The sequence below is a fragment of the Thalassophryne amazonica genome, chromosome 9, assembly GCF_902500255.1.
Source record: "Thalassophryne amazonica chromosome 9, fThaAma1.1, whole genome shotgun sequence".
Lineage (NCBI taxonomy): Eukaryota > Metazoa > Chordata > Actinopteri > Batrachoidiformes > Batrachoididae > Thalassophryne > Thalassophryne amazonica.
The window spans coordinates 82,197,938-82,215,781 of NC_047111.1; the positions used below are offsets into that span (position 1 = coordinate 82,197,938).

Consider the following 17,844-nt stretch of genomic DNA (forward strand, 5'->3'; position numbering starts at 1 on the left):
AATAATCACATTAATCCATATGATCGCTTTGGGTGAAAAGAGTCAGACTCAGACGAGCTGCTGAGCTCTGAACTCACGCATGTGCAGTGGAGGCAGGGCGGACCAATTTTTAGGGGCGACCGTTCGGTCTGTGACACCCTGTTTACACCAGACTGAGACCTATATAAGACCTACAAGATAATGACATTTTGTTGACTCTCACAGTTGTTGGCTGGTCTCCGTTGTGATCTGTTATTTGCGTGTACACCAGGCCTGCATTGCGTCATTTTGTGAGCGAAAAATATCTTTATCCGCGATCATTGATGCAACCCCATGTAGAGGCCGTTGAGAGTCTATTACCACCCATAGGATCATGCTGAGAGTGAGTTGTGCCATGTGAGAGTTTATCAAGACCAATTATGAGACCCATGTATCTGTTAACTGGTCGCACAACTTGTGCGAGTGTTTTTAAACAGTTCAGTACAGTCGCGCACCTGTTGGAGACCGATGGGGAGTGATTGCGACCAAATGCGACCTTTTTTCCGACCATGGACACCCCATTGTGACCAACCTGCAACCCCAGTGGGAGTCAGTGAGAGTGACAGCGAGCAGAGGCCATTTTTCAACCGCACCTTCGTCGTGGACTTGGTGTAAACGGAGTGTAAGGTAGAAGTGGGTGGCAATAGCTCAGTTGGTGGAGCGAGCCGTCTTATTACCGAATGGTCAGTGGTTCAAGTCCAGCTCCCAACCAGTCAAATATCTGCATATTGTGTAAAAATCTGCACAAATCTGCATCTGCATAAAAATCTGCATATTGCCGTTGTGTCCTTACTTAACCCACTTTGCTTGTGTATGAATGAGGTGGTGGACGGAGGGGCTGTAGGTGCAGAATGGCAGCCACGCTTCTGGCATGACAGGGCAGCTGTGACTACATTAGTAACTTACCACCACCAATGTGTGACTGTGTGAGTGAATGAATAATGCAACTTGTAAAGCGCTTTGGGTGTCTTGAAAAGCGCTCTGTAAATCCAAGTCATTATTATTATTATAAATGAGAGTGCAACAGTCCTTTAATTTTTTGTTTCATCTTATTTCTTAAAATTCAGTGACGTAAAGCCTGGGAGCATCCGCTAATCTCGCCACATCAGCAACACCGCAGAACCACATCATTTGCTGGATGGCAACCACCCAGGCAGACAAAAGGCCCATTCCTGCTTCTCAACAGTAGCCATCTGTCTGCCACATTCAAGTGAAATGTAGCAGTCCTCTTGGCCTTGTCCAGCCACTGGGGTCCTCAACACTAATCTAAACAACACAAGGAATAACATGTATCTACATGTTATTTCTTGTGTTGTTTCACTGAATGCTGGAGGAGGTTCAGTTCCTGTTTTTTACAGGCGATAAACACGTGTATTTGGTTAAAATTGTGCACTACATACAACCCCTGGCAAAAATTATGGAATCACCGGCCTCAGAGGATGTTCATTCAGTTGTTTAATTTTGTAGAAAAAAAGCAGATCACAGACATGACACAAAACTAAAGTCATTTCAAATGGCAACTTTCTGGCTTTAAGAAACACTATAAGAAATCAGGAAAAAAAATTGTGGCAGTCAGTAACGGTTACTTTTTTAGACCAAGCAGAGGAAAAAAATATGGAATCACCCTGTAAATTTTCATCCCCCAAATTAACACCTGCATCAAATCAGATCTGCTCATTGACATTGACCCTATGCCATGACATTGACCCTATGTGTCTTTTTGCAAGGAATGTTTTTGCAGTTTTTGCTCTATGGCAAGATGCATTATCATCTTGATAAATGATTTCATCATCCCCAAACATCCTTTCAATTGTCCAAAATATCAACATAAACTTGTGCATTTATTGATGATGTAATGACAGCCATCTCCCCAGTGCCTTTACCTGACATACAGCCCCATATCATCAATGACTGTGGAAATTTACATGTTCTCTTCAGGCAGTCATCTTTATAAATCTCATTGGAAAGGCACCAAACAAAAGTTCCAGCATCATCACCTTGCCCAATGCAGATTTGAGATTCATCACTGAATATGACTTTCATCCAGTCATCCACAGTCCACAATTGCTTTTCCTTAGCCCATTGTAACCTTGTTTTTTTCTGTTTAGGTGTTAATAATGGCTTTCGTTTAGCTTTTCTGTATGTAAATCCCATTTCCTTTAGGCGGTTTCTTACAGTTGGTCACAGACGTTGACTCCAGTTTCCTCCCATTCGCTCCTCATTTGTTTTGTTGTACATTTTTCAATTTTTGAGACATATTGCTTTAAGTTTTCTGTCTTGACGCTTTGATGTCTTCCTTGCTCTACCAGTATGTTTGCCTTTAACAACCTTCCCATGTTGTTTGTATTTGGTCCAGAGTTTAGACACAGCTGACTGTGAACAACCAACATCTTTTGCAACATTGCGTGATGATTTACTCTCTCTTAAGAGTTTGATAATACTCTCCTTTGTTTCAATTGACATCTCTCGTGTTGGAGCCATGATTCATGTCAGTCCACTTGGTGCAACAGCGCTCCAAGGTGTGTTCACTCCTTTTTAGATGCAGACTAACAAGCAGATCTGATATGATGCAGGTGTTAGTTTTGGGGATGAAAATTTACAGGGTGATTCCATAATTTTTTCCTCAGAATTGAGTGATTCCATATTTTTTTTCCTCTGCTTGGTCTAAAAAAGTAACCGTTACTGACTGCCACAATCTTTTTTTCTTGATTTCTTATAGTGTTTCTTAAAGCCAGAAAGTTGCCATTTGAAATGACTTTAGTTTTGTGTCATGTCTGTGATCTGCTTTTTTTCTACAAAATTAAACAACTGAATGAACATCCTCTGAGGCCGGTGATTCCATAATTTTTGCCAGGGGTTGTAGAAACACAGTCATATCCTATATCATCTCCATAACATCCTGTTCATTGTTGGTTTAAACAATACCCTGTTTTCTCCACCCAGCTGAGTTCCACTCCCTGTGTCCAAATGGTCAAGGTCTCTACTATGAAGAAGGTCTCCAGTACAGCCTGCCAGCCTTCCATGGTAGATATAATGGAAACTGACTGATTATGAACTCACAAGTTAGAACTACTGTAGTATGTATGCAAAATCTCCCATCCTGTGTTATAAAATAGTTACAGTGGACTTTTCGTGAAACGTATATCACAGCATGTTTCAATTATTCTGCATCCTTTTGTCTATTACTGAGAAAACCTTTTTATCCCTGCCTGCAGATATTGATGAATGTTCTTTGTTTGCTGATGAAATCTGCAAGAAAGGCCGCTGTGCAAACACGCTGCCAGGCTACGAGTGCTACTGCCAGCAAGGCTTCTACTATGACAGCAACCTCCTCGAGTGCATCGGTATCTACGGACACTCAACAGAAATTACTGCAACACGTGACCCTGCATTGTTTCTGTTGACGCTTCTTCATAACCGATATGTCCTCCTTCAGACGTGAACGAGTGTCACGACGAGTCTCTTTGTACTAACGGTCGATGCTTCAACACAGAAGGCTCCTTCTTCTGCAGCTGTAACCCACCATGGACTCCAGATGCCAACAAGAAGAAATGTGTGATGACAACTGTAGCAGGTGAACAGAAATACAGTCTGTCCTGAGCTGCAGGGGGAAGAGAAGGCTCCTGCATATTATTCTGTCTTTGTCCTTGTACAGATGTGAACGAGTGTCAGGACCCAGCCAACTGTAAGAACGGCCACTGTGTGGACACACCAGGATCATATTACTGCATCTGCTCCCCACCCTGGGCTCTGGCCACAGACCGTAACAGTTGTGTGACTCCTGAGGAGCAGGCCGGTGAGTACAGCAGACGCAAATTCACAAGGTATTAGTATCCAGCAGTACTTTAGTTTGTAAGAAGGGAAATTAAGAAATCACATGGTTTTTATGTTTTGTTTTGTTTTTTGTTTTTTTGTTTGCATGAAGTGCTTATAATGTAAAAAAAATATATATATATGTCTCTGCATTCAGTATGGTTGGTGTTTCATTTGAATGTCCCACAAGTCTGTAGCTTTTCATAGACACCCCGCCACCCTCCAAAAAAGTCAGTGTCTAAATTCACTGGATTCCTGTTTGCTCTGTGACCCGTGTGACATAGCCACATAATCTGGGGGAGGAAGAGAGATGCCTTCTTTCTGAAGGCATCACAGCAACTTCTTTCCAGTTAAAGCAACATTTAAAGAAACAAGTTGTTTCTTACATCTGAAAATGCATCATCTCTGTGTCTACAACTGCTTTTGGTATGAATGTCACGATCAAGACTTTTTCCCCCCTCAATCCTTTTCTGAGTTATTTAATACTGAGTATCTGCAGATACCGAGTCCCGATCTGATATTTGTATTTTCCTCAATATTACAATTACACTCACTTTACAGCTCCACCATGTATTAAGAATAAAAAAACACATTCAGTCCAAGCTGCTCCTTAATGTTTGTATTAATTTATTTATTAAGTAAACAGATTTGGTAATAGTAAAACTGGAACACTCTGAGCAGTCCTATCTACTCACCTTCAACAATGAGGAATGGGAACAACTCGTTTATTATTGTGAGGAAATCACTACCCGACTGACCATGAGGAAGATTATGCCACACGTACTGTTCACCAGAAACAGACTTGGTGTGTATTTGAAATTATGTGAAATATGTTATGAAACTCTCTGTGTCAACTGTGAGTGCCATCTCTTAACCGCTTTGTGTTCATCAGAGGGAGACTGACACACAATGCTGATCTGTGTGAGTAAAAAATTAGGTTTCAATTAAATTTATTTATACAGTGCCAAATCCCAATAAAGCTGCCTCAAGGTGCTTTACATGAGTAAGGTCTAACCTTACCAACCCCTCTGTGCAAGCACACAGGTGACAGTGCTAATGAAAAACCTCCTCTAATGATACTGAGGAAGAAACCTCAAGCAGACCAGATTCAGAGGAGTGACCCACTGCTTAGGGAGTAAAAGCTGTCTTCATGGAAGACTGTATTTCAAATGCAGACTGCAAAGGCTCAGAGAGGTCACCCTCAGCAAGGTGGTCCATGACCGCTGCATCAACTTCAGCCAGGGCATCTTGTGGTCAGTCCAGGATCCTGGAGTGCATAGTCATCATCTGCAGGACGTCTCATCAGTGCCTCGGACAGAGAGAAAAAGAGCAGAATCAGTCATTCTGAAATAACTGCACCTAAGGCATGAGTTCACCAACATTAATTGAACAGGGAAGCAGAGAGAATACTAAGGTGATCACCGGCTGCTAGCCCCTAAGCTTCACTAACAGACCCAGAATTTAGATGAAGTGAGGCTACGACCTGTTCCATTGCTTATAAGATGAATTAAAAGGAGAGGAAGCATAGTTCCATACTATGCCAGTATAGTAGCCATACGAGAGGGAGAAAAGATGCATCTTTAGTCTGGACTTGAATGTTTCTATGAAATCAGTCAATCTGTTTTATCTCCGTAGGGAGATCATTCCACAAAACAGGGACACGATAAGCGAAAGCTCTGTGGCCTGCAGACTTTGTAGTCACCTTAGGGAAACACAGTAGTCCTGCGCCCTGGGAACGCAGAGCTCGGGTTGGTATGTAGGATTTAATTAGGTCAGCTAAATAGGGAGGTGCGAACCCAGGAGTGGGCAGTGAGGGCGGAGACACTGCAGGTTGACCTTGCAACCAGTCACCTCAGGATGTGGGTTGCTGGTGAGCTTCTCCCCTGATCATAAACACCTGATCATCAATGAAATCCTCCGCTGAGACACCTGATCATTAATTAAAGCACCTGCTGAGGTGATTGGTTACAAGGAAAACCTGCAGTGTCTTGGCCCTTCATGGCACATGATTGCCCACCCCTGTGCTAACCCATGAATAAAATCAGATCTCACAGAGACAGGAAGCCAATGAAGGGAGGCCAAATTCGGTGTAGACTTTCTGCTTCTTGTCAAAAGGTTTGTTGCTTATTTAGAGGAGACTAACAAATCGTTTTTAAAATGTGCATTGTGGCGCTGTTATGAAGCAGTAGAGGTCATGTCTCTTCACCTGACTTGATAAAGTGTGTGAAGACATGGAGTTGGTCCTTGGGCCCCACTCAGTGGCTGTCCACTGCTCCTAGTGTGAGCAGATTGCTTTGAAAAATGTCTGTGATTAGGAAGGGATAAATGCAGACACAAGTTCCCTAAGGGAATTAATAAAATATAAATTCTTATTATTAGCCTGAATGGGTGGGGGGTGGTGACCAAGTGGTTAAGTGCACTTGTTTCCCATGCAGAAGGTTCCCGGTTCAAGGCCACCCCTGCCCATTCCTTGTGTGGTAGCACACCATGTGAAGATGTGTATGAAAGCAAATATTTATGGTCTGACATCTACATTTATGGTCTGTCGTCATAGTTGGATGATCTTTGTCAATAACATGTACAGAGGTTGATCAGTTTAAGATTTAATACCACTGACTGCTACGCACATAATACATGCAAGCTACTAGTACTGTGGCGCCATTATGTTGTGGGCTTGCCCACGAGTCTCTTGTTATACACAACCTGTACTTTTTCAATATAAACAGTACTTTTCATACAAATCACCACATTTACAGCCAGTTGACTTCAGACAAATCACGGGATGGATACATGAACATCTCAAAGTCACTAAATATGTCTTGGACTATATATACACATTAGACATGAAATACATACAGGATGGTAAATCTGTCTGGAGCAGGCAGTTCTCAAAAACTGAGTGACCATGTAGGAAGTAGACTGAAGGAAGCCACCAAAACATCCACAACAACCACAAAGGAATTGTAGGCTTCTGTGGTTGTGATTGGAGAAGCTGCACAGTGCAGCTTTTTTTGTTGCATCACCAGTTACACAGCTTCATGGTAGCATGGAACAGAGAAGGGTTTTCATAAAGTTGTGAAATTTTGATTAATGTTTGCAGCAGGTACATCGGAGACTAGAGCCTAGATTTGGTCTGTTGTACTAAATCCTTCTCTTGTTAATATTGTGGTCATATTTTGTATGTGTACTCCCAAGTCAGAACTGGTTAACTGTTGTTGCACTCAATCAAGTTTCAGTGTGCCCCAACAAAGATGCACCTTGTCACCTCTCTAGGTAGTTGTGATCACGGATCAGGTCTGAGTTGAGGTCTGGAGATTATCCGGGTTGGTTTCACTTTCTGTGGCATTGCTGTTGTTTGTGGATGATAATGTTGTACTTTAGGCTTCATGGGTTCATGGCTACATTGCAAGCTTCGTACACAGACTATTCATTGCAGGAATGTTAAATTGTTGCACGAGTGCGCTTGCTACTATGCTCGCCACATGTAGATAAGAGCTGGCCCCAAGCAGAAGTTCATACTGTAACCAGTGTCTGTGGTGCCCTTTTCAGATGTGGATGAGTGCCAGGACCCCTTGTACTGTAAGAATGGGAGGTGTGAGAACACGCCCGGCTCCTTTCACTGTTTTTGCGACCCTCCCCTCACCTTCAGTGCAGCGCTCAAACAGTGCGTCTATGACGGTGGGTAAAAATGTGCGTCAGCTCACCTGAGCCTGACCTGTCAAAATGAGATTTGGCTTACCTCCACATCTGCCACTCATGTTGCTCTTACTAGGTCCTCCCAGTTTGTGTCCCATCACACTTCTCCCTCTTACCCATTTTATGCAGTTTGCCATTCTGAGAATCTCACCACTTTGTATAGTTACTATGGATACACATTCATTGTATATATTCATGCACACTGTTTTATCTTTTTTATTTTCAAGGAAATTTAAAGTGACATCTTTTTGGAATATATAGTACACAGTTCAGTGATAGTTTAAAAGGCTTGTATTTCACAGACAGGTAGTGATTTTATTGCCACTATACCAGACACACGTACTGTGTGTTAAAGTGATCGCACTAATCCACAGGCAGTTATTATTTTGTGGATCAGCTATTTAATGGCAGTGGACTGACATTTGATTATGTATCAACACATTAAGTACACATACAATTATTCTGTTCTGTTAGATATCACAACTATTGATTTTTGCATCGCATTATACAGCAAATAATTCCAAGTGTTGACACGAGATAAAACCACCACAGAGGCTCTAATTTACAGTGCAACCAGAAAGTATTCCCAGTGCTTCATTTTTCCACATTTTATGTTACAGCCTTATGCCAAAATGGAGTAAATTAATTTTTGTCTTCGAAATTGTACTCACAATACCCCATAATAACAGCATGAAACAAGTTTTATTTTTTATATTTTTGTAAATTTATTACATATAAAAAAAAACTAAGAAATCACACGTACATAAGTATTCACACCCTTTGCTCAATACTTTGTTGATGCACCTTTGGCACCAATTACAGCCTGTCGCCACAAGCTTGGTGCGCCTATCTTTGCGCAGTTTTGCCCATTCCTCTTTACAGCACCTCTCAAGCTCCATCAGGTTAGATGGGGAGTGTCGGTGCACAGCCATTTCAGATCTCTCCAGATATGTTCAGGAGAGATCTGGAGAAACCTCAGAAAACCTCTGGAGCAGGTTTTCATCTTGGATGTCTCTGTACATTGCTGCATTCATCTTTCCCTCAATCCTGACTAGTCTCCCAGTTCCTGCCACTGAAAAACATCTCCACAGCATGATTCTGCCACCACCATGCTTCATTGTAGGGATGGTGCCTGGTTTCCTCCAAACGCAACGCCTGGCATTCACACCAAAGAGTTCAATCTTGGTCTGAGACTGCCATGTGCCTTTTACTAATGCTGCATTTACACATAGACAAGACACTTTACAAATGTCATATTTGCGTCATTCTTGGCACTTTCCTAACATTCTTAACATGATGTAATGCATCTGAATAGGTTTGTTAATAGTTTGTGTTGGTGCGTGATTTTCGTGGAGCATGTTTTTGGCTGTCAAAAAAATCTTCCACGAATGTCACGCACCACCATCATTTGCCTCATGTCATGGAGGTCGCAACTGAGCGTATTGATTTGTCTTGATGAGTGGTGATCCTTATTAGAGCGTGACAGCGTTCTTCTCTGATGTGCACACAATCAAACCCTGCTGCACCGCATTCAGTTTCATTGCTGCAGTATACTGAAGGAGTACAGTGATGCCAAGTCGGCTAAAAGTTTCGTTCCAATGCTCCTCAGCGTGCTCCTGCAGGTGTGCCACCTGCTGTATGTGTCTGATGTTTGGGAAAATGAGTGAGACGAGAGTTGCGTGAAGCCACACTTCTGGTTCTGTCCGTCACCTCCTCCTCTCTGCGCCACTCAATGGCACAGAGCCCAACTAAGCATGCAGTCACAAAGTTCTTCTGCTGTGGAGTGTGTGTGGAGACAATTCGCCTCATTCACAACGTGACAGAACTTAACAATGCGCTGTTACGTGTGATGGCGCGCAACCGCGCACAACAACGCGGAAACTTATTCTTGACTGTGCGTAATGGTTCCTAATAATTCTCCAGCAGCACATGCCATTAATCATAACGCGTGGTAACAGGTTGCAGCCGTTCCTGAGGACACCTGACACCTCTGCCCCGAATCATCACATTCGTGATCAGCGACCAAGAATGTGTACTTTGTGGCATTCATGACTTGTTGTCGTTATGTGTAAACGCACCTTAAGGAGTGGCTTCCATCTGGCCACTTTACCATACAGGCCTGATTGGTGGATTGCTGCAGTGATGGTTGTTCTCCTGGAAGGTTCTCCTCTCTCCACAGAGGAAGGCTGGAGTCCTGGTGGGTCCAGTCTTCTTCCATTTACAGATGATTGAGGCCACTGTACTCATTGGGACCTTCAAAGCAGCAGAAATCTTTCTGTACACTTCCCCAGATTTGTGCCTATGACAGTCATGTCTCAGAGGTCTACAGACAATTGCTTTGACTTCATGCTTGGGTTGTGCTCTGACATACACCATTTTATAATTGTGTTTTTTATGATTTTTATAATTGTGGTTTTATCATTGTAGGTAGTTTGGCTGTGGTGCTCATTGCATCGCTTCTAGAAATACTTGTATATGATCAATATCCAGATAACATTATAATACTATATGATGGTTTCCAACTGATAACCACAAGATTTTTTATCTTTTTATTTTCTTATTAGATTGTTTGCCAGGTGATGGGAATCAGTAATAAGTTTCAGTACATATGCAGGTGTGCCAGCTTTTTGCATGGGAGTGTTCAGGTTTCGTGGATTTTTGGTTATGATATGTCTCTCTTTTGATCCGACACACCTTTTTTTTATACATCTTTTATGTTTGTGTTTTTCTAATTTATTTGTAACTATACATTTCCATGGAAATGTATTAGAATTTTATTTCATGACATTAAAGTTATTGAGCTACAGTACACCCAGTTATTCCCTCCTGCTGAAAAGGCAAAGTAATGATTTTCCTTAAAGTTTCTATGAAGGCTCTCAGTTGTCCAGGTGGTTTCCATAGTAGAGAAGCTTGAATCTTCGACTGGACTGGGTTGCTTGACGCGAGGATGTTTCACTTCAAATCGCAGAAGCTTCCTCAGCTAAAATTCTTGCTCTGGTAGTCTGACTTCTGTCTTGACTCTTGTATAAAAGAATAAACAGAAGCCACAAAAGCTGGAGTTTTAAATCTAACCAGACCCCTCCCACCGAGAGGCAGACTGCTGTAGGCTAGTGACTAAACAGTAGCTCTAATTAGCACCTATTGTGCTCTAGTTAGCACCCTCCTAATGACAGGGCAGCTGTCCCTCCTAATGATGGGACAGACGCCTCTCCTGATGGCTCCCTTGATGACTCTCCTGATGACGTGAATGACTCATTACCATGAACAAAAGACTGAAACTGCTTTGACCTGAGTACCCCATTGTAAACAGGGGACAAAGCGTGTCTCAGACCCCCTCCCCGGTTAAGGCTGGGTTTCAACTGTTTCACATAGAATGCCTCCTTGACCCCCCTCTCAAACCATTTCTTCTCTCTGGCTAAGATTTTAACTTCCTTGTCCTCAGATGTGTGGTTAGTGTCTTTAAGGTGGAGATGAACTGCAGACTGAGGTCCACTGGTGCCCTCTCTGCGGTGCTGGTATAGCCTTTTGTGTAAAGGTTGCTTAGTCTCACCTATGTAGTGTTCGTTACAGTTTTCCTGACATCTGATAGAATACACTACATTGCTCTGTTTGCAACTAGGGATCCTGCCCTTAGGGTGTTTATTCTTCTCCATAAGAGCAAGAATTTTAGCTGAGGAAACTTCTGCGATTTGAAGCAAAACGTCCTCGCATCAAGCAACCCAGTCCAGTCAAAGATTCAAGCTTCTCTACGATTTTCCTTAAAGTCAAATGCAAAACACAACTGTTATAGTGTGCGAGGCTCAGTTATTAAAAAAATAATTTACTTGAATGAATGCAATATAGCAAAGGGAGGAATTTGATGTTGAGGGAGGGATTTGATTTGAAACCATGATGCTAGATATGCCCTTTCACTGTTAATCATTGAAGTGTAGTGGGTATCACACCTGTCTCTCTTACTCTTTTTTTTTTTTTGTCACCCAGATCGCACCGCTGCCCACAGGGACGTGTGTTTCCTGCAAGTACATGAAGGTTTGATCTGTAGCGAGCCCAGGAATGACATTGTGGTCACCTACTCGGAGTGCTGCTGTCACTACGGCCGTGGCTGGGGACCCGAGTGTAACACCTGTCCCCCGAGAAACTCAGGTGACAAACACACCCCTCAGTTTGCACAGCAGCCTCTGACTGTGTTTTTAGCTGACAGTCTGTTAATTCCTCGTTGTTGTCAGAGATGTTCACTCGTCTGTGTGAGCTGCATCTGGAAACTGAATCTGATGGGGAGCAAGATATACGGGCAAGTTTTGCCAACTACAACCCAGGTAAAACTCCACACTGTGCCCACCACTCACCAGATGTTCCTGTGGTGTGTGAGTTTGACCCATTACATTCTATACCACCTCTGAAGAAGAATTCTGGACAAGCTGTATAGTTTTGGTTTTGTTGTCACATGATGCCATGTGGGGGGTGTCGAGGGTGGTTATGGTTAGGGTGGGGGAAGGAGTAGGGTTAGGTTATGGTTATGGTTAGGGGTAGGAGTAGGGTTAGTAATAGTGAGTTTAAAAAAAAAGCCCCGTCATGAAAATTCGACTCATTTCGTGACGGGAGCACGAAAACAAAAACGTGAGACTGGGCTGAGTATAGTGAGGACATTTCATCATGCTGAATTTGTAGAAACATTCAGCTATCAGCAGTCACATTCACATCTCTGGGTGCTCAGTGTTTGAAATCGAGAAACATCTTGGAAGAGCTTAAGAAATCATGAGGTTGCTTGATGGCTAATGAGTGACATAAAGTGCAGACTGGATGTTTTTGGTACCGTCTCCTTGGGGGATCCTTGGATACCACTGGAATGACTTTGGGAGGCTCACAATTTGAGGGAGCATCAGCTGTGACACTGTGCATGTTTTTATGTGCATTATCCAGAATGTAGGTGCCTCAGTGTTGAGGCACCAAATGGCTGGAGAAGACCGAGATGACCCCCACATTTCAACTGGCTTCTGCAGATGGATGGTTACTTTTGAGAGGTGGGGGATGGATCTGTTGTCTTGCCTTGGTGGTTGCCATCCAGGATCCAAGATGGTTCCATGGTGTGATGGATGCAGCAACATAGATCCTTCGTTCTCCTGTGGAGATATCGACATCACCACACACCTCTGTCCCTGGAACATTCTTTGTAATAACCAGCACATGTAATTGATATTTAGAAGCTGGACTAAGAAAATGAAAGAGTGAATGTTTTGGTCATTAAGTGCCAGGGTGTTGTTTGTACACCAATACTCCTGCCACTCGTGTGGCACTGCACTAATTTTCTGTATCATTAATGCCAAACTACATCTCACCTCTTGCCTTAGAAACCTTCTGTCTTACCTGATACGAAGTGTCAACTACAAATTCTGGTGCAATAACATAAGATCGCTTTCATGCTAAAACCCATATTTTTCATGTCTTGTCATCCTCTGGAAAATTCATTTGTCACTGTTAAACCCAATAATGCAAGCGGAAACAGAAGCTGATGGGAGGTTCAAAAACAAGGTGATTTGTTGAACTTCCCAAAAAATCCCAAAGTTCCAAAACAGCCGACAATGTGAATGTGACCCGAAAAAGCAAACTCCAGTGAATAATCAATAAGGGACACTAACTGGTAGGGTGAAACATAAATGATCAACACACGAACAACAAAATGACGAAACAATATCAGAACTCACGAACATACTCACGGATGAACCACACGAGAGATGGAAGCGACTGGCATTGAGCAGGGGAGGGGCGAGTGCTTAAATGCAAATCATAACAGGCGCGCGGAAATGAGAATGGGAAACAACAATGCACGTGGAAAGGAACAGAATACAAGGTAGCAAAAACTAATAAGACAACTGCCAGAAGCATAACATAATGGACATCAAGGGTGAGTGGAAAATAAATAATACCAAGAACCAAACATAACCACAGAAGAGGAGAAATGATAATACAGAAAGAAACGTGAACCTTGGGAGTGAAAGTAAGCAACAGGGTAGAAACAAACACAGTAACCAAGAACAAAATCAGATGGTGATCCGAACACAAAAGAGTATTAGAGTTAAACAGTGAATACAAACTACATCCACAAGGCAGTGAGGAATAAGGGATACTTAGTGCGCATGAAATGGCAAAGAACAAATACAGGATCTCAGCAGTGACAGGGCATAATGGGCAGAACATAGGTAGCAAAATATAATACGCACAAACACACACACAAGACACTGAGTGGGGATACACACATAATAGACAAGGGATGAACACCCACACAAAACAGAGGCACAAAGCCAACACACACCCACATACACAAGACCCTAAGAGGGCACCCACACGAGACGAAAGAGGACACGTCCACACGCGTCAGGGACATGAGAACAGCATACATCCACACACACGACCACCGGAGGCAATGCAAACCAAAAATTATGTCACAAAGTAAAATACAAAGGACTGAAAACACAAACCAAAAACCAGATGATTATACATACAACACATTCATTCATTTCTCTGGGTCCACTTATCTGCCACGTCACGGTGGCATTTGACCAAGCAGCTCATCCCACAGTTGCTTAACCTTGGTCAGGTCCTCTAACTCTGAAAGAGGGATCCCAGGCATTCCCAAGCAATCTGGGAAATATAGCATGTCCTGGGACTTCCCCAGGGCCTCCTCCCAGTTGGACATGCCTGGAAAACCTCCCTAGGGAGACAACCAGGTGGCATCCTCCCTGGATGCCCAAACCACCTCAGCTGGCAACTTCAGTCACTCCAGGATATTTGAGCAGGTATTCAATTTGAGATTTTTTTTTTTTTTAATCAGGTGTTGGAAAGTCATCCACACCACTTGACTTGAGTTTATTTCAGTTTCCTCCCACTTTTGTTTTATCTGTCTAAATGTTTTTTGTGCTGCTCTTGTTTGTCCTTCAAAGGTGACAGTTCAGAGGAGGATTCGGATGAATGTACCTGTGCAAACGGCCGTTGCGTCCGCTCCTACCTGGGCACGATGTGCGAATGCAACCCAGGGTTTAGACTGGACCACACCCGCACCCGCTGTACAGGTTAGTTGTTACGCACGTGTCTCTTAATAAATTTGATACTGTTTTTTATTGTAATTCTTACATTTTATCAAGTACCGTAGGATTCGTATTTATCACTGAACCATCATACTATTGCCTGTTCTTTGTGTGTTTTCACAGACATTGATGAATGTGCTGAACTAGGAGTTCGTCTTAGTCCGTGCAAGAACGCTCGTTGCGTGAACACCATTGGCTCATACAAGTGCTTCTGCAAACCCGGCTTTGTGGCTGCACGCAGGCCAAATATGTGTGTCCGCCGCAGAGCTCGGTAACCTCTGTGTGCCTCTTTGTTTATCTATGCAGCTCACACAAACGTGCACGCACATGCTGTACATATACCATGCATCATAATTAAAGAAACACAAGTTTGTGCTGAGAGCCGAGTGACAGGAATAGCTCGGGAAATGTCCACACATCATCCTTCATTTAAAAGATCAGTCATGACAAGCAGTGATAGTTTTGCTTGTTGAGTGTGGGTTTGTTTGTTTGTAATTATTATTTTGTTGTTGTTAATATTATAATGTGCATTTTGTGGTATTATTGCCATTGCTGCTGCAATGATCTTTCAGTCTTTCATCATTGTTTTAAGGAGGAAATATGTATTTTTAAAAGTAGCACACGGATTTACACATTTGTCCGGTAGTTCCGTTGTTTGTAAACATTTCAAACTTGACTTTAGAAGTCGTAAAGGTAGAACACAGAGAATTCTAAAATGTAAAGTTCTCTGTTACCACCAGATAGAAATCAGATTTCATCAGCGCTGAAGGATCATTGCTGATTCAGTTGAGAAGGTTTGTAATATCTGAAAATGTTTTGATTATTTCCTAAATGGGACTTAAATGCCATATCTACTCTAAATTGCTCTACATTAGGCTATCAAACTGAGTATTTCTTCTCTGTTTTTAAATTGTCTGAAACAAGTCTTTTTAAATATTTATTAAGACATATTCGGCCACGATTTGCTTTATATGCAGAGGTGGATTAATGGAATTTTACCACACGACATCTGCAATATTTATTGCTGATTCGCAGGGGTTCAGGAATCTTTGTATAAATGATGGTGATAGGAGTGGCTACTCTATAAACAAGCCTGATGCACTGCCATCATCTCTCAGAACAGTAGAAAGAAAATTACCAGGCTTCTTTGCATTTTCCTTTTTTGGGACAGAATGGATGCACCTTGACAAGCACACTATAATCATAAACTATGTGTTGGCCTCACCTGTTGTAAGTTGTTTTGCCTGTGTGCGCACTATGGATAGGTGCTGTCTGTGTCAAAGTAGAGCCTGTGGTCAGAAGACCTTTCATACAAGCATAAAGCAAACATGTCCCATCTCGCTGATTTTGTATTTAATGTGTCTGTATATTTTTAATCTGCATTTGCAGATGCACAGATATCAGAGCGGTTTCACCGACATGACAACAGATTGATACAAAAATTCAATGTAAATACGATTGAAGTGTGAATGTCAAATCGATGCTTTTGCTAGGCTGTTTTCCAAATGCCTCTTCAAGCATCTCCATCTTACATACACACAGTGTAAAAGTCCTTTTCCACTGGATGTGATGGAAGATACTGACATATGCATTCACATTGGATTAATATAATCTGAAGTAATTTTCTGTATTCACAATATAATTCACAGCTAGCAGTTGCATGTGGGAGGTAAATTTCCCACTTCCTGTGTTGACATCGAAATTAGCATGGGTTGCACAGATAGAGAGAGTAGATGAGCAATAAATGCAAATAGATGCATTAAAAAAAATATTAATGATCCTGGTATGCTTTGTGGAGGAAAGGTAGAATTGGTACAGAACACATGAGACAACTAAGGAAACTGAACACCGTGACCACAAAGAATCAGAAAGGAAACGCTGGCAAATTGAGAAAGAAAATGGGGACATGAGTGACTTGTCATCATGTCTTTGCTTATCTGTAAGTGTGGTGAGTTGTTTACCTTTTCTGTACACAGTAAACACAGCAACATGGTGGATTCTCATATTCACACCCTTAATGTTCTACGTATTTTCACTTGTCAGTACCAACTGATAGGTGGTGCACTGAATTGTGAATTACAAGTATTTGTACAGATCATTATCCACGAGGTTGTTTACAAAAGTTGCCAGATTTGTAACTGACATGAACAGTCACTGAGAATCTTTGGTAATAATTGCATTACTCCACCTCCCCATATGAATCTTATCCCATTCCAACAGGGCTGGACACTGCACTAAAAACCTTGAAATTTGACAGCATTGGCCGTAAAATTTCTATTTAAGTTTGCGTTGATGTGGATTTTTTTAAAGTAACCAAGATAATTTTGTTGTACAGTTTGTTCAGTGAAGTAATGTGTTCTGAAAGATTGATGCCTGTGTTTCAGCTTGTTGGATATTATTAAAAACCCAAATAAGTTGACATGCTCACCTAAGTGGACTTTAAGTTAGATTAAAAAGGTCACACACTTAGCAGTGAATATAGCAGCAATATTTGATAAATGTAGCATTTCCAGAAAATCAACAGCATTCAGCGTCTATTACCCTAACTGCTGCAATCAAGTATTTACAAAACCAAAGATGCTGTTGAGAAAAAGATTTTAATAATAAATTTTTTTTAAAGATGTCACTCTTGTTGTTGTGTATGATGGCATCATGGGAACAAAAATGTTGATTACCATGTAGCCCTAGTTGTAGTAAAGCATTTCCTGAAAACTGGTAATACATAGGATTTATGTGTCAGATATCGCCCTCGTGTGGCATGTTATGGAACTTCAGCAATTGGCATTTCATTCTGTGAAATGACAGTACTGAGAGTCACAAAAGGTATTAAAGGCAAACCCCTTTAAGGACATTCCTCAGGTCAAAATTTACACTGTATGAAATCAAATAGCCTCTTGGACATGAGAAATTGCATTTCTGTTGCACTTTTCCATCTGATGCAAATGACCAGAGTGCTTTACAATGATGCCTCACATTCACCCATTCATACTATCAACGTGCTGCTTTGCAAGGCACTAAACTGCACAACGGGAGCAACTAGGATATTAAGAACCTTACTCCTAACACCTAACTGAGTGTCCTGTCTGTCATGGAGTAGAATTTAGGATCCTCTGGGGTCAAGCCTACAGACCACCACTATCCAACATAACCAAAAGACTACTTCAAAAAATAATCCAGTGTTTCAGAAAACTAGAAACACTACAATAGCAGTGCATTGTGAACTCAAAAATGCCAA

The 17,844-nt window shown here is 41.9% G+C and overlaps 1 protein-coding gene across 5 annotated transcripts in view; it reads left to right on the forward strand.

Moving 5' to 3' along the window:
• ltbp3 (latent transforming growth factor beta binding protein 3) overlaps nt 1-17,232 on the forward strand; it is a 161,924-nt gene extending 144,692 nt beyond the window's left edge. For 4 of the 5 annotated variants that reach the window (XM_034178557.1, XM_034178561.1, XM_034178558.1 and 1 more), the window contains 9 exons: nt 2,962-3,042; nt 3,234-3,362; nt 3,455-3,592; nt 3,674-3,814; nt 7,381-7,509; nt 11,509-11,670; nt 11,754-11,843; nt 14,466-14,594; nt 14,733-17,232. In XM_034178557.1, the coding sequence (XP_034034448.1) occupies nt 2,962-3,042; nt 3,234-3,362; nt 3,455-3,592; nt 3,674-3,814; nt 7,381-7,509; nt 11,509-11,670; nt 11,754-11,843; nt 14,466-14,594; nt 14,733-14,884 (1,151 nt within the window). In that variant the 3' untranslated portion in view covers nt 14,885-17,232. The remainder of the gene's footprint in view (nt 1-2,961; nt 3,043-3,233; nt 3,363-3,454; nt 3,593-3,673; nt 3,815-7,380; nt 7,510-11,508; nt 11,671-11,753; nt 11,844-14,465; nt 14,595-14,732) is intronic. The other variant, XM_034178562.1, reaches the window with a different exon arrangement.
• Nucleotides 17,233-17,844: the final 612 nt, after the last annotated feature.